The sequence below is a fragment of the Felis catus genome, chromosome A1 (genome assembly GCF_018350175.1).
Source record: "Felis catus isolate Fca126 chromosome A1, F.catus_Fca126_mat1.0, whole genome shotgun sequence".
Classification (NCBI taxonomy): Eukaryota; Metazoa; Chordata; class Mammalia; order Carnivora; family Felidae; genus Felis; species Felis catus.
In genome coordinates, this window is record NC_058368.1 from 105,757,102 (window position 1) to 105,778,326 (window position 21,225).

The 21,225-nt window shown below is 37.5% G+C and overlaps 1 protein-coding gene across 1 annotated transcript in view; it reads right to left on the reverse strand.

The window, feature by feature from the left end:
• The window catches only part of FBN2 (fibrillin 2), a 259,016-nt gene that overhangs the window by 116,159 nt on the left and 121,632 nt on the right, over window positions 1-21,225 (reverse strand). Inside the window, exons 8-11 of the mRNA XM_003980732.5 lie at window positions 17,120-17,245; window positions 4,558-4,710; window positions 2,827-3,060; window positions 1,737-1,874 (exon numbers count right to left, since the gene is read on the reverse strand). Coding sequence (XP_003980781.2) covers window positions 1,737-1,874; window positions 2,827-3,060; window positions 4,558-4,710; window positions 17,120-17,245 — 651 coding nt within the window. The remainder of the gene's footprint in view (window positions 1-1,736; window positions 1,875-2,826; window positions 3,061-4,557; window positions 4,711-17,119; window positions 17,246-21,225) is intronic.

Consider the following 21,225-nt stretch of genomic DNA (forward strand, 5'->3'; position numbering starts at 1 on the left):
TCCTTAAAGATAATTCTTTATGCCAATGGTTCACAGAATCCCCCAGAGTACAGGTGTTTTCCTAGATAGAATGAAGTACACCTGGGTGCTAATATGAACTAAACGGTGGTCTGTGGCTAACTGAAACAAAATATTTAACTTTTGGCCTATTTTTATTTGTTTGTTAGTGAATCATGCAGTGACATATGAATCACAAACATTAGTAGCAAAAAAAAAAAAAAAAAAAAGTCAATCATGGGACTCCTGGGTGGTTCCGTCGGTTGGCCACCTGGCTTCAGTTCAGATCACGATCTCATGGTTTGTGAGTTCAAGCCCTGTGTCGGGCACTGTGCTGACAGCTCAGAGCCTGGAGCCTGCTTTGGATTCTGTGTCTCCCTCTCTCATTGCCCCTTCCCCACTCATATTCTGTCTCTCTCTGTCTCAAAAATAAATATACATTAAACAAAAGTCAATCATGTTTCAATTGATTTTGTATGTATGTACAAGATTTTATATATTGTATGCTTATAATCATGTTTTCTAAGAGGAAAGTCACTTACAAGTCATATAATAATAAATATATCAGTATTTCACAGTGATCCCAAAATAATCACCTGGTCTATCACTTAAACCAGTGTCCGGGAGTATCAGCTAAGCCAGGGCTCCTGTAAAACCCTAGGGTAAGACATTTATATAGATTATGTGAATGGCCCCTCTAGACTTGTGCAGCGCAAAACTTGTGCAACTGTACATGAGGATCCTGAGGTAAGCCTCACTGAATCATTCTGATCTTAGAGCTCTGTATTAGTTTACAATAATTGGTTTTTCCAAAACATCACATTTGGCTCACATCTTCCCTCATAATCATAGTGCACTTAAAACTTCTCAGTTTGCCCTGGCAAAATTATGATACTATCTGTTCCTGGTCTTGTCATCTGTATGCTATAACAGAAGATGTGAACCCAAATAGGGTATATTTAGGGTTATACTAATCATGAAACATATACACAACCATTCCCTAAACTACTCCTAAACTAAAACTATTCTCAAGAGATCATCAAAACCCTCTTCATCATAAAATCCAAAAGATTTTTCGGTCCTCATGATATTTCTGCCATACTTCTCACTTGCCGATACTTTTCTCTTCAAAGGGTACCCCTGTGGAGCTTCAGTGACATAATACTTTTGGATTATCTGGCTATCTCACCAACTATTACTGGGTTTTGTTTATGGGACCATGCTGCTATTGCACAGGGTTCCAGCCACAGTGCTACTGTTATCTTTCTACTCCTGCTGGGGTTCGTTCAGCCTGGGTGACAATACTCACCATCACGGTTCTCACAGTCACCTGAATTTCACTGATGCCTCGATCTGTAACTCTAGCTCTGAATACTCCCATTAGCTTTAGACCCTTATAACTCAATGTCCCAGATACCTAATACTCCATATGTCCAAAAGTGACTCATCAACTGTAACCTCCCAATCTGCACCTTCTTCTGCACGGTGACGACACTACCATATATCCAGTGCTGTTCAGCTATGAAGGAAGGAAAGAGAGAGGCAGAGACAGAAATCTGAATATTTAGCATGTGAAAAAGTGGCAGATTCTTGAAAGAGCCTATGGAAGACCATGCACACAGCAGAGACACGCTGGAAATTAGCTTTGCTTCAAAAGACTCTTGTTTTAATGATATCCGGTCCAATTTGTTCCTAAAGCTATGAAAAAACACAGAAGGGTTAAAGAATCATGAGCTTACCTATGCAGTCCCCATTTGAATCCTGCTTGTACCCCATGTTGCATTCACATCGGTAGCTAGACACGGTAGGTATGCAGCGTCCATTTAAACACAGATTAGCATGGTGCTTACAGATATCTATTGTCTGGTTCAGAATAGCTACACAGAAAGAAAGCACAAGTGGTGTTTCATCATTACAACATGCACTGCTTTTATTAAAGCTGATTTTTAAAAGGCTATTTCATAGTCCACTCAGGTGCACATATCAAAGGCTCACATTATTCTACATTAAAACTTGAATGTTGAAAATCTAAAAGATATTCCTGAGACACATGGTAGTAACTTGCATTTGTTAAGTTATACATCTGGAAACCCTGCCCATAATGATGTCTTTTCAAAATTTCAGGAATGTTCTACTGTACATTTGAATGCTTTCCATTCCCCCCCCCTTTTTTTTGTAACTGTGCTGAATATTCAGATATAGTAAATAGGCCACATGCCAAAAAGAATAAACAGAACACTGTAGGACATCATTAAATATTATTAGCAAGAGCAGTTCTTATAAAAAGAATGGACTTAAACGTCAAGTACGCCAATGCCAGTTCTGGCTGGAAGCCCAAGTTATTCAACAAAAAAGGGTGAGGAAAAGAAAGATATTTCATTAAAATATTTGGATAGGCACAGAGCAAGAGCAAGACTTATTCAGTTTATCTCAGTTGAAAAATGGTCCTGGAAAATAATTCAAGGGGTGTATGAACAGGGCAGCTCCAAACGGCCAAATGAAATACACTGGAACCAAAAACATGCTCTTTAATGGCGTCATCTGGACTGGAGTGTTACCATGCTCTTGTCTTTATTTTCAAAGCGAACTCGGGTCACTCTTCCTGTCTCCAATTTAGAAAGCTTATGGAAGAGAAAAACAGCATTTTCCTAAGAATTTTTTACTACTACATTATTTTAGATCTTGAAATAAGTTTTACACACATGCACATGCACACACACACACACACACACACACACACACACACACCCCTTCTGAAAAAGATGTTAGGTATTAAAGTATCATTTAAGGCAGAAAACTGAAGTGTCTACACAAAGAGTGAACACTCACTTAGTCCAGTGATGATGGGCCCCTGTCCTCCGGCTCCTACACCAGCTCCCCCAACTCCAGGAGAAAAGCCATTGCCTCCAGGGATGGGGATGAAGCCTGTCCCTCCTGGGCCATAGCCATTGCCATTGCCACTTGGGGCAAAGCCATTCCCCCCAGTGCCTCCAGGTCTGGAACCAGCACTCCCTGGAATCCCTCCTATTGGAAGTCCATCCATGCAAAGTCTACGATATTCCTCTAGAAGAAAAAAACATCAGTTAAACATGGATGGATGACCTTCTGCACGATAAAAACCATCTCTCTACTGTAAGATTATTTTAGATTATCTCTATTATTTGGTCTGAACAAGTAAGATATTATCTTGATAAATGTTTTCAATGCTAGCAGTAGCAGGAAATGGTAGAGATGTTTCAGAAAAAAAATTAAAACCTATTTGCCATATTTTAACTGGGTTGTATAACCAAAGAGTTGTCTATATGTGCATTTTGATTTTATCTCCCCAAGTGCAACTTGTAAAATTCCAGATATAACTATGAATGCAAGAAATTTTGTTAAGTGGATGAAAACGAAAGCTTTAAGTGATTCATTATTTATATTTGGTTTTAATGAAAACTTCATCAGCATTGCACCTACACATTGTTCCTATCTCCTTTCTTTTCTTTACGTGATTAAGGTGGCTTCAGAAAATACTTTTTTTTCTAATATGGATTTTAACAGAAGACAGTGTTTAGTCAGCTTTTCAATCTTCGCCTTATTTTCCCAAGTATTAAAACTGAGAGAAAAGAAGCAAGCCTATAAGTCATCTCCTTATTTTCTTATCTGTTCTCAGAATTAGGGCACTGTGTCAGTAGAAATGAAGATTATTTCACTGAAGCAATTGTCTCAGGGTTAATACTACTAGTGAGACCATTAGTTTCCAAAATTATATACTATGCATTATTGGTACTTTTTTTTTTTTTAACACTTTTTACTACTCAATTTTGATGCTGGATAGCTTAGAGATTTTGAAGGAATATGCCTTAGTATTTTTCTCCATAACAGTACATATAGACACCTATCTTTAGAAGAATAGTTCACATAGTTTAGTTGTTTTCATAATACTACAGTTTAACATAAAGGCTACATAATAAGACATATTGAATGCCTATATGTAACTGATACACATTAATTATAATTTACCATTCATATCACATTAACAAGAGGAGTTACTTCCCATTTAACCTAAAGTAATTTCCACATACAACCTCAATTATATGGTTAGTTAATATAGTAAAATGAATGACAGGTGTCCTTCTACCCTTGTATTCTTAATATTCAGGTCATTAGAAATGAGGAAATATCTCCAAGGATTGGGTTACTAGAAAATAGGGGCACTTATGAAATAAAATATAAATGGAGGTTACTCAAAGACAGTCATAGCTCTGAAATGAAAGATAAGCAGATTTCTAAAATGAATTGAAATACTGATGTTCAGAATAATTTTTAAAACTACTCAAAGACCAGTCATAATCAGCTTTCAGGAATTTTTCTGATATTAATAAAGTGGATATAATAAAAACTGATCCCAAATAAACAATGCTGCCCTATCCCTCCCCAAAATACCCTAGTCATACTGAAGACAGAGAGAGGAATACACATATGACTGGACTTTCAGAAGAGCAAAGTACATTACTGTTGCTGATTTTCCTAACACTGCCCATCCTGAGGAGACAAGCAAAGCAGGCAGCTGCTCACCGGAGCCTCTGACGGGACAGGCCTCAGGAATGGTTCCGACACCCCAGCAGCGGCCGGGCTCACAGCAGCATTGCATTTTTGTCATTCTGCCCGGGAGCTCTTGTGCACAGCGACCATTCACCAGGCCCGAGAAACACGTGCCTGTTCTCTGATCTGAACATGTGGAAACAAAAGAGAAGGCGTGGAAAAATTATTTCAGGTTCTTACATCCATTACTTTACATATTAGAAGAGGCTAAGTGAAGGTAATCTTACTTAACCTCTATTATACCTATTTGTTCTTTTGCTTTCTATGACATTTGTTCATTCCCTTACTCATTTTCTAAGCAAATACTCACTGACCTATTCCATGTCATATCCCAGGCATACAGTAATGAAAGACACAAAGCAGATGTGAGCCCGTATTATAGAGCCAGAGCTTGAAAGAAAGTAAGAGCCCAATTCCAGCCTAGATTATCCAATCTCCAGCTGACTTGCAGACGCACAGTGCTGTTCGCCACTGAGCGTTTACGGCTGTTTGTTACACAGCAATACCTGACCAATACAGCTCCTGTTCTAGAAAGGTTGATCACAAACAGCTCCTCTGAGCCAGTGACATCTGAGCAGAGACCTGCATGGTATGAGACCAGGTGCCATGTGATTATCTGAGGGAAGAAGTTGGAAGAAGAAGAAGGGGATGTGCTCAATGTGTGTAAAAACAAGGGGCCAACGCAGCCAGAGAAGGGAACACAAAAGGAGAGTGGAAGACTCTAAGCTCAGAGAAATACCAAACACAATACCACGTGAACCATTAGAGAAGGACTTTTCAATTTTATATGGAGTGCTGTAAGAGTCACTGGATGCTTTCAGTTAGAGGAAAGATAATGGTTTACATTTTTAAAAAGAACTCTTTGGCTGTTGACAGTGGTGAGTGCAGGAATAACAGTGATGGGAATTGGTGACAGAAAATGGGGACCCAGATGATGGTGGTAGCAGTGACAATGATAAAAGCAATCAGATGGCAGATATATTTTGAAGGTACAGCCCAGGGGGAATTGCTTGGGAGTAGGGTATGAGATTAAGAGAGTCTTGGAAATTTCCTAAGTTTTTGACTTAGACAGCTGAGACAGGAAGACAAGGGGAAAAACAGGATTCGGGGACATAGTACAAGGCTTCTCTAAAACATGTTACCTCTGGGATGTTGAATACAGGAGCCTGGAACCCTGAGGGACAGTCAGGCTCAAGGTACATACCTATGAATGAGGTGTGTACACATGTGTTGTAAGCCATGAGGCGGGACAAGACGTTTTTGAGAATTAGGGCAATAAATGATATCAAATGGTGGTGACAAGTCAAGTCAGGTGAGGACCAGGCTGTAACCATGGGGCCTGGCAGGACTGTGATGGTGAGGAGTTTTGCATTATCCTGCAGTGTTGGGAGTAGAGCACTGACACGATCAAGTTTGATTACAATAAAAGGTCCCCTGGCAGCAGAGTAGCAAATGGATCAAAACAGTAGATGAAGTCTGGAAGACGTCATCAGAAGAGAACATAAAATGCAAAATTGCACAGGGATAAAATATTAGTATCATCTATAAACCCAGTGAGCTTAAACTAAAACTGTTTTTATGGTACCCAATGGAGATAAAATTGTGGGTCTGGTTTATTATATATGATTCAACTTTTATCAAGAAGCTTCAAAGAAGTTTTGTCTATGATGGCAAGAATAAATGCGTACCACGGCGATCAGGAGCTGCATTCCACTGATGCAGATGAATCTAGCAGTTGCCAAAAAGTCCAATTAATAGGTAAAGCTTAAATTGTTTTGTACGAGATACAGACTTTGAAACAAATATACTATTTTCTCAAATGGTCTGTAGTATACCTCAGGATGCTTCTAAGCTACTGTCAAAAAATAAATAAGCTACTGTTAAAATGGCTTTAAGGTACTGCCTTTAAGAATCAGAACACCTCCTTTCATTTCCCAAAAGGAAGTCACTAGGCCCAAAAGCAAAGTACTCAATTTGAAGCATGCATGCAAACTGCATGGCAGACATTTCATGAACTCTCCAAGCTGGGCTTGGACAGACTGCCACTGGGAATAAGTTCACAGGTAGGTGTCTATTCCCAAAAATGATCCAGGAAATTAATTTTTGGAATATTTATTCCAGGAACCCCAGATATCATATTCCTAGATTTACTTGATTGCTACACTTCTCAAGAATAAGATAAGGCAGATTAGAAAGTCCTAAACTCATAGCAATAATTTCAGTTACGAAACACACTCGGTACTACAAAGTAGGCTGAATGTATTTCTGTCTTCAAGGATTCTGTTAAGGAGGAGCTTGTACCATGAAGTTTGAGGAAAAAATGAAAGACAAAACTCAGAAAACAAAACAAAACAACAAAAAAGCAAAACCATGGCCTTGAATCAGAAGACTTAGTTCTTCCATCAAAATCTTACTGCTTGATTTTGCAACTATATTTAAGTCTTCTTCTTCTCGGAACAGGGTTTGTGGCAGAATTAAATAAAACAGTATTTGTTGTGTTCCCAGCAGAATGGTGGATTAGCTACCCTGAATGTCCCTCCCAATTTAAAGATCCTGCCTAAAATATGAAAAAGTATTTTAAAAATACATTACATTACCCAGCTGGCATGAAAGAAAGGGAAAAACAGAGTCTCACAATGAAGTGAAAACAGGATCTTGAGAGGTAAGTGCACAGCTAAGTTTCAGATTTACAGCTTCTGCAAAACTCTGGAGACTTTCAATTTCAGCCCTGATAGTTTCACAGGGTCCAGGAAATAAAAGATAAAAAGCCCAGATTCTCCCTTCCAACACAAAAAGTAATAGAAAACTCCCTCATAAACGAAGGGCTCCAAAGACCCATATACTTAGGACAAGGTGATAATGTACAGGAGGGAAGCTAAGAGACTTATCTGTCTCTAACTCAGTGTTGAGTGGAGGTTAAAAAACAAAACAAAACAAAATTAAACTAAAAACAAAAAACCTCTCCTAAGAATCTTAACTCCAAGTTCTTCCTTACAGAGACACTTTGGTGTCTCAATTCATACTAGGCTGCGGTCTGAAAAACTTCAAAGTAAGAATATACTACATAGAGGTCCTCAGGCAGGGATACCGTGCAACTGACAAAGGTAAAATACAGAAAATTAGGACTTAATATTAAGCAGGTCTCAAAGAATTCTCATAGGCAAAGTCCCAAGAGACAGGAGTGGCTAACAAAAAAATAAATAGCTAAATAAATGAGTAAATAACACAAAAAAGAAACAAGGCTACATAAACAAAAGCAGCTGAATAAACATCAGATATCAGATATGAGAATGGTCAGGACAGGTGGACAATTTGTAACTGCTTTTAATGATAATTAATTAAATATTAATTATAAATAAATTATATTTCATATGCTTAAGGCAATTAAAGTCTGAAACTGTGAACAGATAAAAGGGGTCCATAAACCATGATAGAACAGTCTTAAAAACTTTCAGTGAAACCTCTATAAATGAAAACTATCATAACTGAAATAAAATGCCTAGTGGATGTATTGAACAGTATACTGCACATAGCTGAAAAGAGAATTAGTGAGCTCCAAGACGTATCTGAGTAATTTATCTTCAGTGTACTTCAGAGAGACAAAGCCGTGGAGAATGTATGAAAAAACAGTTAAAAAATATGGCGGTGAGTATCAGAAGGTAAAATGCATCTAGTAAGAGACTAGAAAGTACTAGGGAAGAGGCAATATTTAACAGATACTATCTTAGAACCGTTCTAACAAAGTTCCAAGACAGTCTCAGATCTATGATGTCCAATAAGTGGGAAAAATAAAAAGAAATACACAGCTTGCCACATCACTATGAAACTGCAGATCCACAAAGAAAAAATAAGGAGGTTAAAAATGGCTAAAAAGAGAGACTGATTACTTTCCAAGGAGTATTTGAACCAATCAATGGCTTCTTAATAGCACCAATGGATGCTAAAATACAATGGAATATTGCATCTTCTGTATACTATGATAAAACAGCTGTCAACCTAAAACTCTGTATCCCAAGAAACCATCTTTCCAGAGAGAAAATTAATGTGATTTTCAGGAACTCATAAAAAGAAAGAATTTTCTGAGGCGCCTGGGTGGCTCAGTCAGTTAAGCTTCTAACTTCCGCTCAGGCCATGACCTCACAGTCTGTGAATTCGAGCCCCACATCAGGCTCTGGGCTGACAGCTCAGAGCCTGGAGCCTGCTTCAGATTCTGTGTCTCCCTCTCTCTCTGACCCTCCCCCACTCACACGCTGTCTCTGTCTCTCGAGGATAAATAAACAAAAAAAAAAAAAAAGAAAGAATTTTCTACCAAAATATTCTTGCTAAAGGAAATTCTAGAAGAGGTGCTTCAAGCAAAAGGAAGATGATTCCAAATAGAAGGTTTGAAATATATGAAGGAATAATGAGGAAAAATAATTAGATATGCAAGTATATATAAAAAAAACTCTGTAATATTACACAGAAATAATAATTTGTTTCAAACAGAGTGGCAACTGACTAGAATTTTTAAAAGTTGAGAGGGGGAGATCTAAGTGCAGTAACCATCCTAATATTCTTTCATTGTTTTGTATGAGTAAAATACATATTATTTTTAGACTTTATGTTACATATGCACCTTAAAATGCTAGGATAACTGCTAAAACAACAGAAATGGAAGTATATAATTTCTAAACAATAAATTTAAAAGAATGGGGTGTGAGGGAGGAGGGAAACCAATAAATAAAAAAGAGCAAGAAAGAGAAAAAAAGTAACAGAAAAGAAAGATAAATAAGAAGCAGTAAGAGAAGTACAAACAGATTGGTTACTATAATAAATACAAATGGATTTAAATCTCAATTTAAAGGCAAAGATTTTCAGATTGTGAAAAAATATTTTTTTAATATTTAGGCTGTTTAGAGGAGATATATTTACAATCTAAGGAAAAAGAAAGATTGACAGGAAAAATATACACCAGGCACATATTTAAACCCTCTAAACCCCACTCACAACATGTGATGCACAATGAAATAAAATACACAAAAATAAAGTATTAAGGAAAAGATCAAGAAGAAAACAATTTTAGGAAGCCAATACATATTGAAAAAAAGGTTCAGGGGCGCCTGGGTGGCGCAGTCGGTTAAGCGTCCGACTTCAGCCAGGTCACGATCTCGCGGTCCGTGGGTTCGAGCCCCGCGTCGGGCTCTGGGCTGATGGCTCAGAGCCTGGAGCCTGTTTCCGATTCTGTGTCTCCCTCTCTCTCTGCCCCTCCCCCGTTCATGCTCTGTCTCTCTCTGTCCCAAAAATAAATAAACGTTGAAAAAAAAAAATTTTTTAAGAAAAAAAGGTTCAATTCACCAGGAAAACATAATATTTTAGATATTTTTCACTTTGTAACATAACATCAAAATATATACACAAAAACTTAAAGAACCACATGGAGAAACTGAGAACTCTACTATCACAGTGGAATATTTACACACCTCTTTCAGTAATGGGCAGATATAGCAGACAAAATTCAGTAGATAAAGAAAAAATGTGAATGGTACAAGTCACAAGTTTGATCTAGTGGACAGATTTATTCAACAACTGGAGAAAACACATCTTTTTCAAGCCCATGTGGAAAACTCGCAAACCATGGAAACCCCATACACTATAAACAACTCATGGGTCAAATACAATATCACACTGGAAGTAAGGTAATATGTATAAAAATGAGTAGGTGCTCATCAGGAATCTATACCAGTTCCAGACTTTCGCAATCTGCAATGATATTGTGAGAGGTCTACAAATCAGTATTTACAGTGAACACTGAAAAATCAGTATAAAATGCCTCACCATATGTAGGCACTACTGTGATTCTCATATATGGAGACTTCACTGTGACTAATAAAACACAAATTCATTTAAAATGATTACTAAATGCCCAGTTGCTTTTCTATAATGCAGTTTCTCAAAGATAATGAATTATCATCCTGAGTGGACCTAAAAAGCAATTTTCTGTGTGTCCAAGGGGGTCTTCAAATTCGATTAATATAAATAACCACTGCTTTACATGATTTGGAAATCTCTACTCAGCCCTAAGATATGTATTGGACGAAACCATGTCATTTGTGAAAGGGTGGAAGGACAGAAAGAGAGGATTGGAAAATAAATCATACATTTTTTTCATAAATTCTATGATTAGTTTCTTCTAATAACATCAGAGAAGCAGGCAATCTACTTCCAACCCTTAGAGTCAAATTCATATTATGATAAAATACAGATTAGTTTGATGTCCCATAGTTAATGTCTCCCTAAAAATATGTTACAAACCAAACCAGAGGCTCATTCCTTTGCATAACAAAAATTGCATGGTTTTGGGAAAGCACTGGGTTGAAAACGTGTCACATGCAAGAATATCTAGATAGAAAAGGGACACTCAGTAGGACTAAGAGTTGTCTAGGCACACCATCCCTTGAAATAGGGAATTATTAGGGATGAAGGCAGATGAGGCAGATTTATTATACAACAAGGACAAATCCTTCTAACGCTTGATATATGTTTAACTGCAGGAGTGATATGCCAGAAATAATGAAAACAAGCCTATTTTTCCAATAATCTCCTATCACCCTCACCACATTCCTGAGCAAGGTTTACATGAAGTCTCATTTAAAGCCACACTGTGGAAGAGGAAGCAATTCATCTTCTCTGATTAAAATATGGATCTAACTTGAAGCAAAATAATGGTACTCTTATCAGTGTTTTCTCATGACTTGACATTTACTCGAAGCTTAATTTAAGAGAACTAATGGTTAATTACACAATGTGATGAAAACTTTGTAAAAGCTGGGGACTGTACCTCGAAATAAATAGATCTCCTGTTGAATGAGTTTTGCTCTTTAAAAATGAAGGATTCAGCCAGAAAACACTGATAAGGTTAGCTCAGGTCAGAATATTAGTGATCGTAGGTGGTCAATAAATAGAAGCCATTGTCTCAGGCTGCATCCCCTGATACTGGAGGACTGCACCTGCCTCTTTGATGATCTGGGGCCAACTTGGGTTCCCCTTGATTAATTCTGCAGATTCTTGCTATTCCTAAAATACTTCCGTGTATGCTTTCATGTTTCCATTACACAAGGCTAACGGGAACAAGGAACAATGAAAGAAATAGAAGCACTGTGGCTCCTAGGTTTATTTTTTTCCTTAAAATAATGAAGTGTTTCTTCCTTAACTATATAACCCTTTTCTTGCTAGGACATTCCTTCCTAATTAAAACCAGTATCCCTGTTCCACCACTTGTCTTCTACATGATTCTGAAGTTAAAGGTAAAACACTACTCAGTATACTGTTGCTTCTCTGTCTCCCCTTCTCCCTTTAGTTAAACATTTTTAGGCATCTCGGGTTATCTCTCAAGCATTTTGCAAATAGGCACGTGCACATGTGATCAACACCCATGGCCACCTAGAAAGAGCATCTCCTGGTCATCACTCTCTATCTTTCTCATTTCTTTTAAAATGTTTTTCCCCCACTGATTTTCGTCTCTGGTCTCTGTCCTGCTCAAATTCTTAAGTCACTCTCACTGCTCTCTGGATCAATTTGATACTCCTCAGCACAGAAGTTAAGAACCTCAGCAACAGAATCTTTATCTCAACCATCTGCCTTGTTTTGTTTCCAACTATTTCCTCCCCTCAGCTCTCTTTCTCAGATGAACTCTTTGCACCCTCTCCAGAGCCCCTCACACAAAGTTTCTGTGTCTTGCTCATGCCTTTCTTCTTTGCTTGGCAAACCTCTGTTCCCTTTATGAAGCGCCTACCTGTGTGCCAGGGTCTACGCCAGTGCCCATTTCCTCAAGAATTTTTGACTTATAGCATCCAGTGCCTACAAAACGATTTAGCAATTAATCACCTATGGCCTCAAATGTTCTTCTTATTTTTTTTTTCACATTATGTTTTCAGGTTTTGTTTCCTTAAGAATATTCCAAGGCAATATAGTGCACTGAAACGTTTGTAAGGCTCAAGAAAATGTCCTAGGATGTTGTAGCTATAAGATTTCTGAACGCTCTCATTTTCTGAATTTCATTGGCTTTGCTGCTGACTGGTGCTTTTGTATCTCTGCTCAAGGTCCCTGCTGGCTCTGTTCATAACAGCAGCAGGCACGTCATCTTGCATACAGAATTTGCTCACTGCTCTTATCAATTCATTAATTACTCATTGCTGCCTGGCAATCACTCTCTTTGCCTATATAACAATTTGGAAATTAGGTATCAATAATGCCAGAGTATTCTAAAATGACACAAAGGTCATTAAGTTGGGCTATTAAAAATGCTTCTAAGAAAAAGATTATGAGGCATATTTCTACTCTTTTTAGAACTGACGTATGTTAGTACTCTGCGTTGAAAAGAAAGCTCTGTCCTGGATATTAAAAAGAAAACTTGATAAAACATACTAGATAAAATTAAATTAGGCACTTGACTTTCATATTTAGTATAAAGTAAAATGGGAAAACTATCCTAGTTTAAAATTAAAATGCCCAGCTAAATTCTTCTGTCATATGAAACTGTTTTCCTACCCATAAAAGAAAAAAAGGCAGTTTATTGATGCTTTACCCATGATCTTAGACAAAAGGCCAAGAAGCGATTATTGATGCTTTATAATGTGGTATAGACTCAGGATATTTTTGTTAACTAGAATAAGAAATTATGGCAGCATTAAGCCTTCATGGAGATAACATGCATTTTCATACTCAAAAAAAAAGTTCTTAGTCCAGCCAACTCATTATTGTCAGTATGCATGTGGTTATAAAATAAATAGCAGAGAAATATCCAGGACATACATAATTCAATCATAAACAAATACAGTCTAAGAAAATACAGAGTCAAATTTTTAAAAATTAAAATCAAAGATCTCTTACACATTAAAACATCAGATTTGTTTTTTTTTTCATATATGGAAAACACATCCTTACTCCAAATGTAACACAGTTACTCAAAAATGTTTTAAGGTGGTTACTTAATTTAAATATGGCTTTATAATTTTGGAGTGTCATTCTCCCCTCCTTAGGGGATTCTCCTTTGATCCTGGGTCAGGATGTCAACACTGAAATGAATGGAGAGTCTCACACTTAGCACAGGACTCAAAGTGCCTCAGCTCTTAGAAGCTTAAGCAGGCTGGGGCGCCTGGGTGGCGCAGTCGGTTAAGCGTCCGACTTCAGCCAGGTCACGATCTCGCGGTCCGTGAGTTCGAGCCCCGCGTCGGGCTCTGGGCTGATGGCTCAGAGCCTGGAGCCTGTTTCCGATTCTGTGTCTCCCTGTCTCTCTGCACCTCCCCCGTTCATGCTCTGTCTCTCTCTGTCCCAAAAATAAATAAACGTTGGAAAAAAAAAAAAAAAAAAAAAAAAAAAAGAAGCTTAAGCAGGCTTAGGGGCATCCTGGACCCCAACACACCACGTCCAGCAGGATGCCAAATGATGTAAAGCAGTTATTAATCAACACAAAATTCTTACATCCAACATCATCTACTTCATCCATTTGCTGGTTTTCTATCCATTCGTAAAAGATTTATTGAGCCCACAGGACTACACAAGTCACCATGTGAGGCTCCCAGGGAGCAGCATAACGCAGAACCAATGGAGCTTATAGTCTGACTGACATATAGAGTGTAAATATCTGTGCAATGTGAGAAAGCCAGAAATGAAGGAAATGAAAAATATTATGGGACGGGCTGATTAATTGTGCCCAAAAAGAAAATGTGACATCTAACTGGGGACTCAGAGGACGAGTCAGGTTTTAATGAGCACAGTGAGGGGACATCAAGATGCTTCAGAAGAGAAGCTATCATGGACAAAGGTATGGCAGTTTGGTCATGTACAGCAGTGACAGAAATGTGAGTGTTGAGGCAGCAAGCTATTAGCAATGGATCTTGAATAAAAGCTGGGACCAGGTTCTGAAGGGCTTTGAATGTTCAGGTAAAGACTTAAAACTTTACAGAGACAGGCAAGAGATGAAGAGAGTTTATGGTAATTTCAAAGTAAATCAAATATCTGACACCAAAGAGAAACAACCTCCATAAATAACTGGGAATCTTGATCTTGATTATCAGAATATAACAAAGACTATGCCTCTTTTTCAATGCAAAAAAAAAAAAAAATGAACACAAATTGTTGACTAAAATATTTAGAAATTTTAAAAAATCAAACATGAGGATGTAATTTGGAAATATAATATAAAAGACTAACATTTGTTGCGTCAAATTCTTCTTTCTAACTAATTTATTTCCCTTATCACCCCTTAAAAACCTCCATTCCAATCCATTCTCAAAGGCCTTCAATTACTCTACAGTGCCTACCAAATGAAATACCTTACTTGGATTTCCAGAACTTCACAATAATAGAGTCGCTTACGTCTCCAGCCTCCCTTTTTCACCTTGCCATATTCTAGAACATAAGTTTCCTGAAACCAGGGTCAATGGCATCCAGCAAGTGATGTTCAATGATGGCTTCCAAATGGCTATTTCTCCTACAGCGTTGGGTCTATGTCTGTTTCAAGGTGGTGAATGTGTGGATGTGTGTGTACACACAGTATCTTCCTACACAGTTTTAGAAAATCAAGCCAGTCGGGGTAGTTCTTACTAGTTTTCAACTCTCACTGACCGCTGACTTTGAAATTATGTTACATACATTAGACTTACATGCAGTGAATCAATGGGCATACTGACCCTAAAACTGATTAAATTTTCTCCATGTTATAGACCTAATATTCCACATAAAATGTTTGACCTAACGTAAGATAGGAACTTTGATGCATTCATAAAGAACAAACAACTATCATTCAAATCTTGTCACTCTAAGAGGGGAGAGGAAGGCTAGAAGCAGACATCCTACCTCTTAAAGCAGATTGTTCATATGGTGCTAAAGAAACCACTCAGACTAAGACCTTGATATTTAGACACAGGTTATCCACTGCCTTAAAGTAGGTAAGGAGGCAGCATAGTGGGGCAGTAACACAGATGCAGGTGTTACTGGAGCAATCTGGATAAGAACACTGGTTCCATCTATTGGCTCTATACTATTGTGTAAGTCACTTAAATTCTCTGAACCTCAAATGTCATCGTGTGCAAATCTGAATAATTACACATATCACACAGAGCTATTACAAGGATTACATAACATATGGGTCCAGTGCAGGCATATATATCCTTCTTCTCCTCCTCGTAATGACAATATATTTTATGAACACAGGGGAAGGGAAGGAAAAATAAAATAAAATAAAAACAGAGAAGGAGGCAAACCTTAAGAGATTCTTAAATACAGAGAACTGAGGTTTGATGGAGGGGTCTGGAGGGAGGGATGAGCTAAATGGGTGATGGGCATTAAGGAGGGCATGTGTTGGGTTGAGCACTGGGTGATATACGTAAGTGATGAATCACTAAATTCTACTCCTGAAACCATTATTACGCTATATGTTAACTTGAAGTTAAAAAAAAGGAAAAAAACAATAAAGAATATTTTATTGTACATTTACTAGAAGAAACTGAAATACAGACAGGTCAGTGTATTGCTCAAGGCCCCACAGCTATGAGATAATGAGATAAGATAGCTGTCCAATGCCTTGCATGTGGCATGTGTCTCATAAATGGTAACTATTATTTATTTTAATTTTTTAAATTTCTATGTATTCTTGAGAGAGAGAGAGAGACAGAGTGTGAGCAGCGGAGGAACAGAGAGAGGAAGACAGAATCCAAAGCAGGCTCCAGGCTCCGGGGTGTCAGCACAGAGCCTGACACGGGGTCGAACCCATGAACCATGAGTTCATGACCTGAGCCAAAATCAGATGCCCAACTGACCAAGACACCCAGGTGCCCCATAAATGCTATTATTTTCACTACCACTACCTCTGTTTCTTCTATGACAGCCATTGTTGTTGTTCTATTATTTAGGATGACAACACAGTATTTTGAAGGAGGGATCCCCATCCCTCATGTTCACTGTTGGATGGTTGCCCTAAGCTTAAGCTTTGCTCAATAAAGGATGACCTACATCATAACTGAGAAGCAGTGTTTCATTTGTCTAAACAAAGGAAAACATACAAATGTATTTGGCTCTACTCTGAATATGTTTAAAACACAAAATTAAAGGTGTCAATTTCTTTTCTGCAATAATTATTTTCACTAGAATAAACAAGCTCTAAGTAAATAAGACACTGACATGCATTCATAATGAATGCATAGCAACAAAAGAAACTTTAATTACTACATCCCGGCTTCCAAGGCAGATTAAAAAAAAATCTTTCTCCGGCCTTTTTGTGTCTAGCACTGGCCAAGAGCAATGTCTTGAGGAAGTCTTTCTTCATTTCCAAAATGACTCTGACAACATAAAACAAACCCAGATGGCTTGTGAAACTGAAGTCTTTGCAAAGAGCACCTGGTCTATCAATCCCTCAATAGTGGTACCATTTATTTTAAACAACCTTTTCAGCCATTTACCCAATGGTTTTATAATCGTTGCCATCTTCATACGTGTTTGGGCTATTCTGTTATTATAAAGGAGCACTGTATTGTGCCTTCAAAAATCCAAGGCTTACCGATGCACCGAGAGCCATCTGTTGAGGTTACATATCCACGTGGACAAACGCAAAAATAGCTTCCCACGGTGTTGGAACATTCGCCAGTCACACATATCCCAGGAATGACGCTGCACTCATCGATGTCTAATCAAGGGAAGGAGGAAAAGATGATTGAGAAAGGCCTCCATTAAATAGCTTTTACAAGGGATTTTTTTTTTTAAAGAGTATCAGAGTACTCATGGTTGATTAGGTCAGATCATATAACCCTGAATATATTCTTGTTTCAGACCCTGAAGAATTTCTCACACACATCTATGGGAACTGAGATGAAAGCAAACTCCCATGGCAGTAAAACAACGCCAACTAAAGCAAAACTCTATATCCTTTTCTCCCCCCCAAATGCAACTTAAATTGAAAATAAGTAAAAATGTCAATGTTTTAGTTTCCATTCTACATCAATTAGGAATTATCCTACTACGGTTTTTAAAAAACACATACGGGATTACATTTTAAAATGTGGAATAACTAAATACATTTAAAAATTTATAGCTAATTTTCACACTAATTATTTGAGCCAACAGAGGCAGCACAATTTTTTTTTTTTTTCTATTTGGCTTCAGGATATGTTTTCGTACTTCCATTTGAATATGGGTATATTTGACATTCTGGGAATTAACTTTAAATCTAGAATAATACAGAAACATGGCAGAGGGCAAACTTGGGAGGCTTTGGGAGGTGTCCAGTTTTCCTATTGTACCTCCCTGCACTTACCCGTTCAGCTTACTCAATGCTGGGACTAGTCTATCCCCTTACACGTTAATCAAAGGTCTGCTTTCTTTTAAGCTTTCACTAAAGCAGAAAACCTGGCCATTTACATAAGCCTTAATCTATTTTTCTTCTAGTTCAGTAAGCAGAGAAAGGTCGAAAGTCAAACAAAACTACAATTAGGTACACTGGGAGCTAATTGCTAATACATTTACAAGGAAATGAGCAATTGTAAGGGAAACCCAGTAGTTGGCCATCTTCTTTAAAGCACAAAGACCAATGAATACAGGGAAAAGTCATAAACGTGGATGATTACTGACCAGCAAACCTGAGCTTTTAGATTCTTTTGTTTTTTTTTATTTGCATATATATTTTTTAATGTACCAAAACAGGAAAAAATTATATTCTTGTAAATATAAGGAAAGAAATTTTAAACCCCACAATTTTCAGAAACGGTTGGCAATCTCTTTTTTGAATTCCTCTATTAATCTAATCATTCTTTTTTTCCCCATTTAGTCTGACAAGTTACTCTTGCCTACAAGCTGCGTCATGAAATAACTATAAGCCTGTGTGTCTTCTTGGAATGTTCTCATAAAAAAATTTATCAGATTCAGACATTCCCTGAAATAATATCTTCATTTGAGGTTTAGCAGTTAGCCACTGAAGGCACAGTGGTACAAATCAAAATTGACCAATTCCCTAGAGAGAATTGGGAATTCTCTCTCTAAGAGAGAGCAGAATTCTAACATGAACTGACTTCATGAGAAGCAAATACATAATGTGGTGCTGTTACCATCAGATTTAATCCAACAAAATGAAACCATGTGTGCAAAATTAGGACCTATTGCATCTTATACTGCTATCTAAGTGCAGTGCTTCTTAATAAAACTGAACGTGGATTCAGAACAGAAAGGAGGCTAGAAATTTACACTTTAATCACCAAATATATTGATCAATCACTCCAGGATAAGGAACACTATAAAAGAGAACAGAACACAGTAAAGTAGGAAGCAGCACAAAGGTGAAACACCACAAGTTGCCTTCGGATCCTTTAAAGTCATACCCACAGTCAAGGCACTTATGAAGACCAGGATTGATCTAAATTCTTAAAAATTAGAAACCTTAAGTCCTTCATTTAAGCATTAACTCTTATTTCTAGGCATTTCCTTTCATAATAAAGAGCTTCTTTGTGCTCTATTTCCAAATACCTTCCTTAACAACAAAGAGTAGAAAACTGAAAGATGTTTGACATTTTTCTTTTTCCTTAAAAAATCTCGAACAGAGAGGAACACATGGAGTGATATTAAATTTGTGGTTTTGTGTTAAATATTTTACTGTACAAAAACTCCATGTTTCAAAATTCTTAGAATTAACTACAAACCTTAAAAAAGTTAGCTTCCAAGTAATTGTATGTAAAAGGCTCCCGCTCAAGTATTTAGGAATCCTAGATGAAAAATAGGAATTTATTTCATTTTTGGGTAGACTCCCTACCCTAATTTTTAAAATTCAGTGCTTTATTTTTAACTGACCAAAACACTCTGCATTTCAATGCAGTCATGCCCAATATTTATTCATCAATTAATATTTAAATTTATCATTAATGTTTATGGTAAGAAGGATGTGTGCAAATATAAAGTATACACTGCATGGTGAGATATACATAAGTGTGTCTAAGGGTGAGGAGTGTATTCACAGGAAGAGGCAAAGTCTTAATAAAAGGAGTTGGTTTCATTCATCCTCTGCATATCTGATGTGCCTCCACCCACATTCCCTTGAAATATTTTCTAAGTTTATTTATCAGTTTGGAGGCTTTTGTGGGCAGATATCAGAAAAACTGGTCTAAATGGACATAAAGGAAATATTTAACAGCTTACGTATTTGGATGTCCATAGGCATGGACGTCAGGATTGGTTTAAGCCAAGGTCTGTTGCTCAGTTTCTCTGAGATGTGTTCAACTATGCACTCCTCTGTGCTTTGACTTGATTCTTAGACTGCCTTCCTTGATGGGAGCAAAAAGGCTGTAGCAATTCTAGCCTAGACCTTTGACTAGGACATCTAGTTAGAAGAGAGGGTGTCTCTTCCCAGGGCTTTCTCTTAGGAGAGAGAAAACGTTTTCCCACGAGCACCCGCAAATCTTCTCTTTTGTCCTAATGTTTTGATCTATATTCCTTTAGCCAGGAGAATATGCTGATTGGCAAAGGGCTGGAGTCCTGAACCAATTACTGTGGCAAGTAGAATGCAGTCAGTTTTAGACTAATAAAGAACAACAAGAATAGAAACCAGCATGGGTGAGTATATCTGAAAATATAGCACAGTTGGAGCATGGAAAGTATACCAGAATGGGTAGGAAGTTGACAGAAGAGAAGTTTAGCTAGTTAGCCATACTATGAACCCTGGAGAGTCCTCCCAAGGACTTTGACTTTTATTCGGAGGTGATTTATGGTGTCTATGAAGGAGTTTAAATTAAGTAAAAACATTATGTAAGCAAATCAATATTTTAGAAAGGTAATTCTTGTGTTTAATGTAGACAATGAATAGTCCAGTGATCAGTGATGACAGCATGGAGGAGGCTTTATGATGAGGAAGAGAATACATATTCATGAGACACGAGGAAGGAGAAATCAACAGGATTTTTGCAACAGGATTGTAAACTTTTAGCTTGATTAGCGAGGGAGACAATGGTAGTGCTATTAACAGAGAATGGGACATGGAGGAACATTTTGAGGTTAAGCCAGGTTTTGGCTTTTTTGAACTTGAGATTTTTATGAGAAATGGGCAGCAATTCCAACTACATAGCTACAAAATTGAAACTTATATATAAGGGGTAAAGATGTACATTTGTTACTTATCACCAACTCAATGGACTATATTTGAAGTTGTAACCATAAATGAGATGTCCAAAGAAGATACATGAATGAAAAGAGTTGAATCTAAGGAGGGAACTTGTGAGAACCACCACCATATAACAAAAGAAAGCCAAAGGAAGCAAAGTCAGCATAGGAGACTGGGAAGGAAAAATGAAGGAGAGAAGAGGGAGAGTATGAGGAATGGAGGTGAGCAACAACACTGTCAAAAGGAGAGGGTTGTTGGGTGTGCCATGGAAGGACTGGAAAGAGCTTGGAAATTTGAAGAAGTTGAATACAGATTTTTTTTTAAAAGAGAATTAGATCTAAGCAAAACCATCTGATAGATTTGACTGCCAAACCACAGAACCTCATATTTGTCAACCAACATTTACAACATTTACTGTAAATCTTACTCTAAGCAGAATATAATGAATAATTTGATAAGCAGTGCTAAGTGTGATCTCAGATATCACTGAATTCTAAGAACATTGCCCTAGAGATTCTGTCAATCCC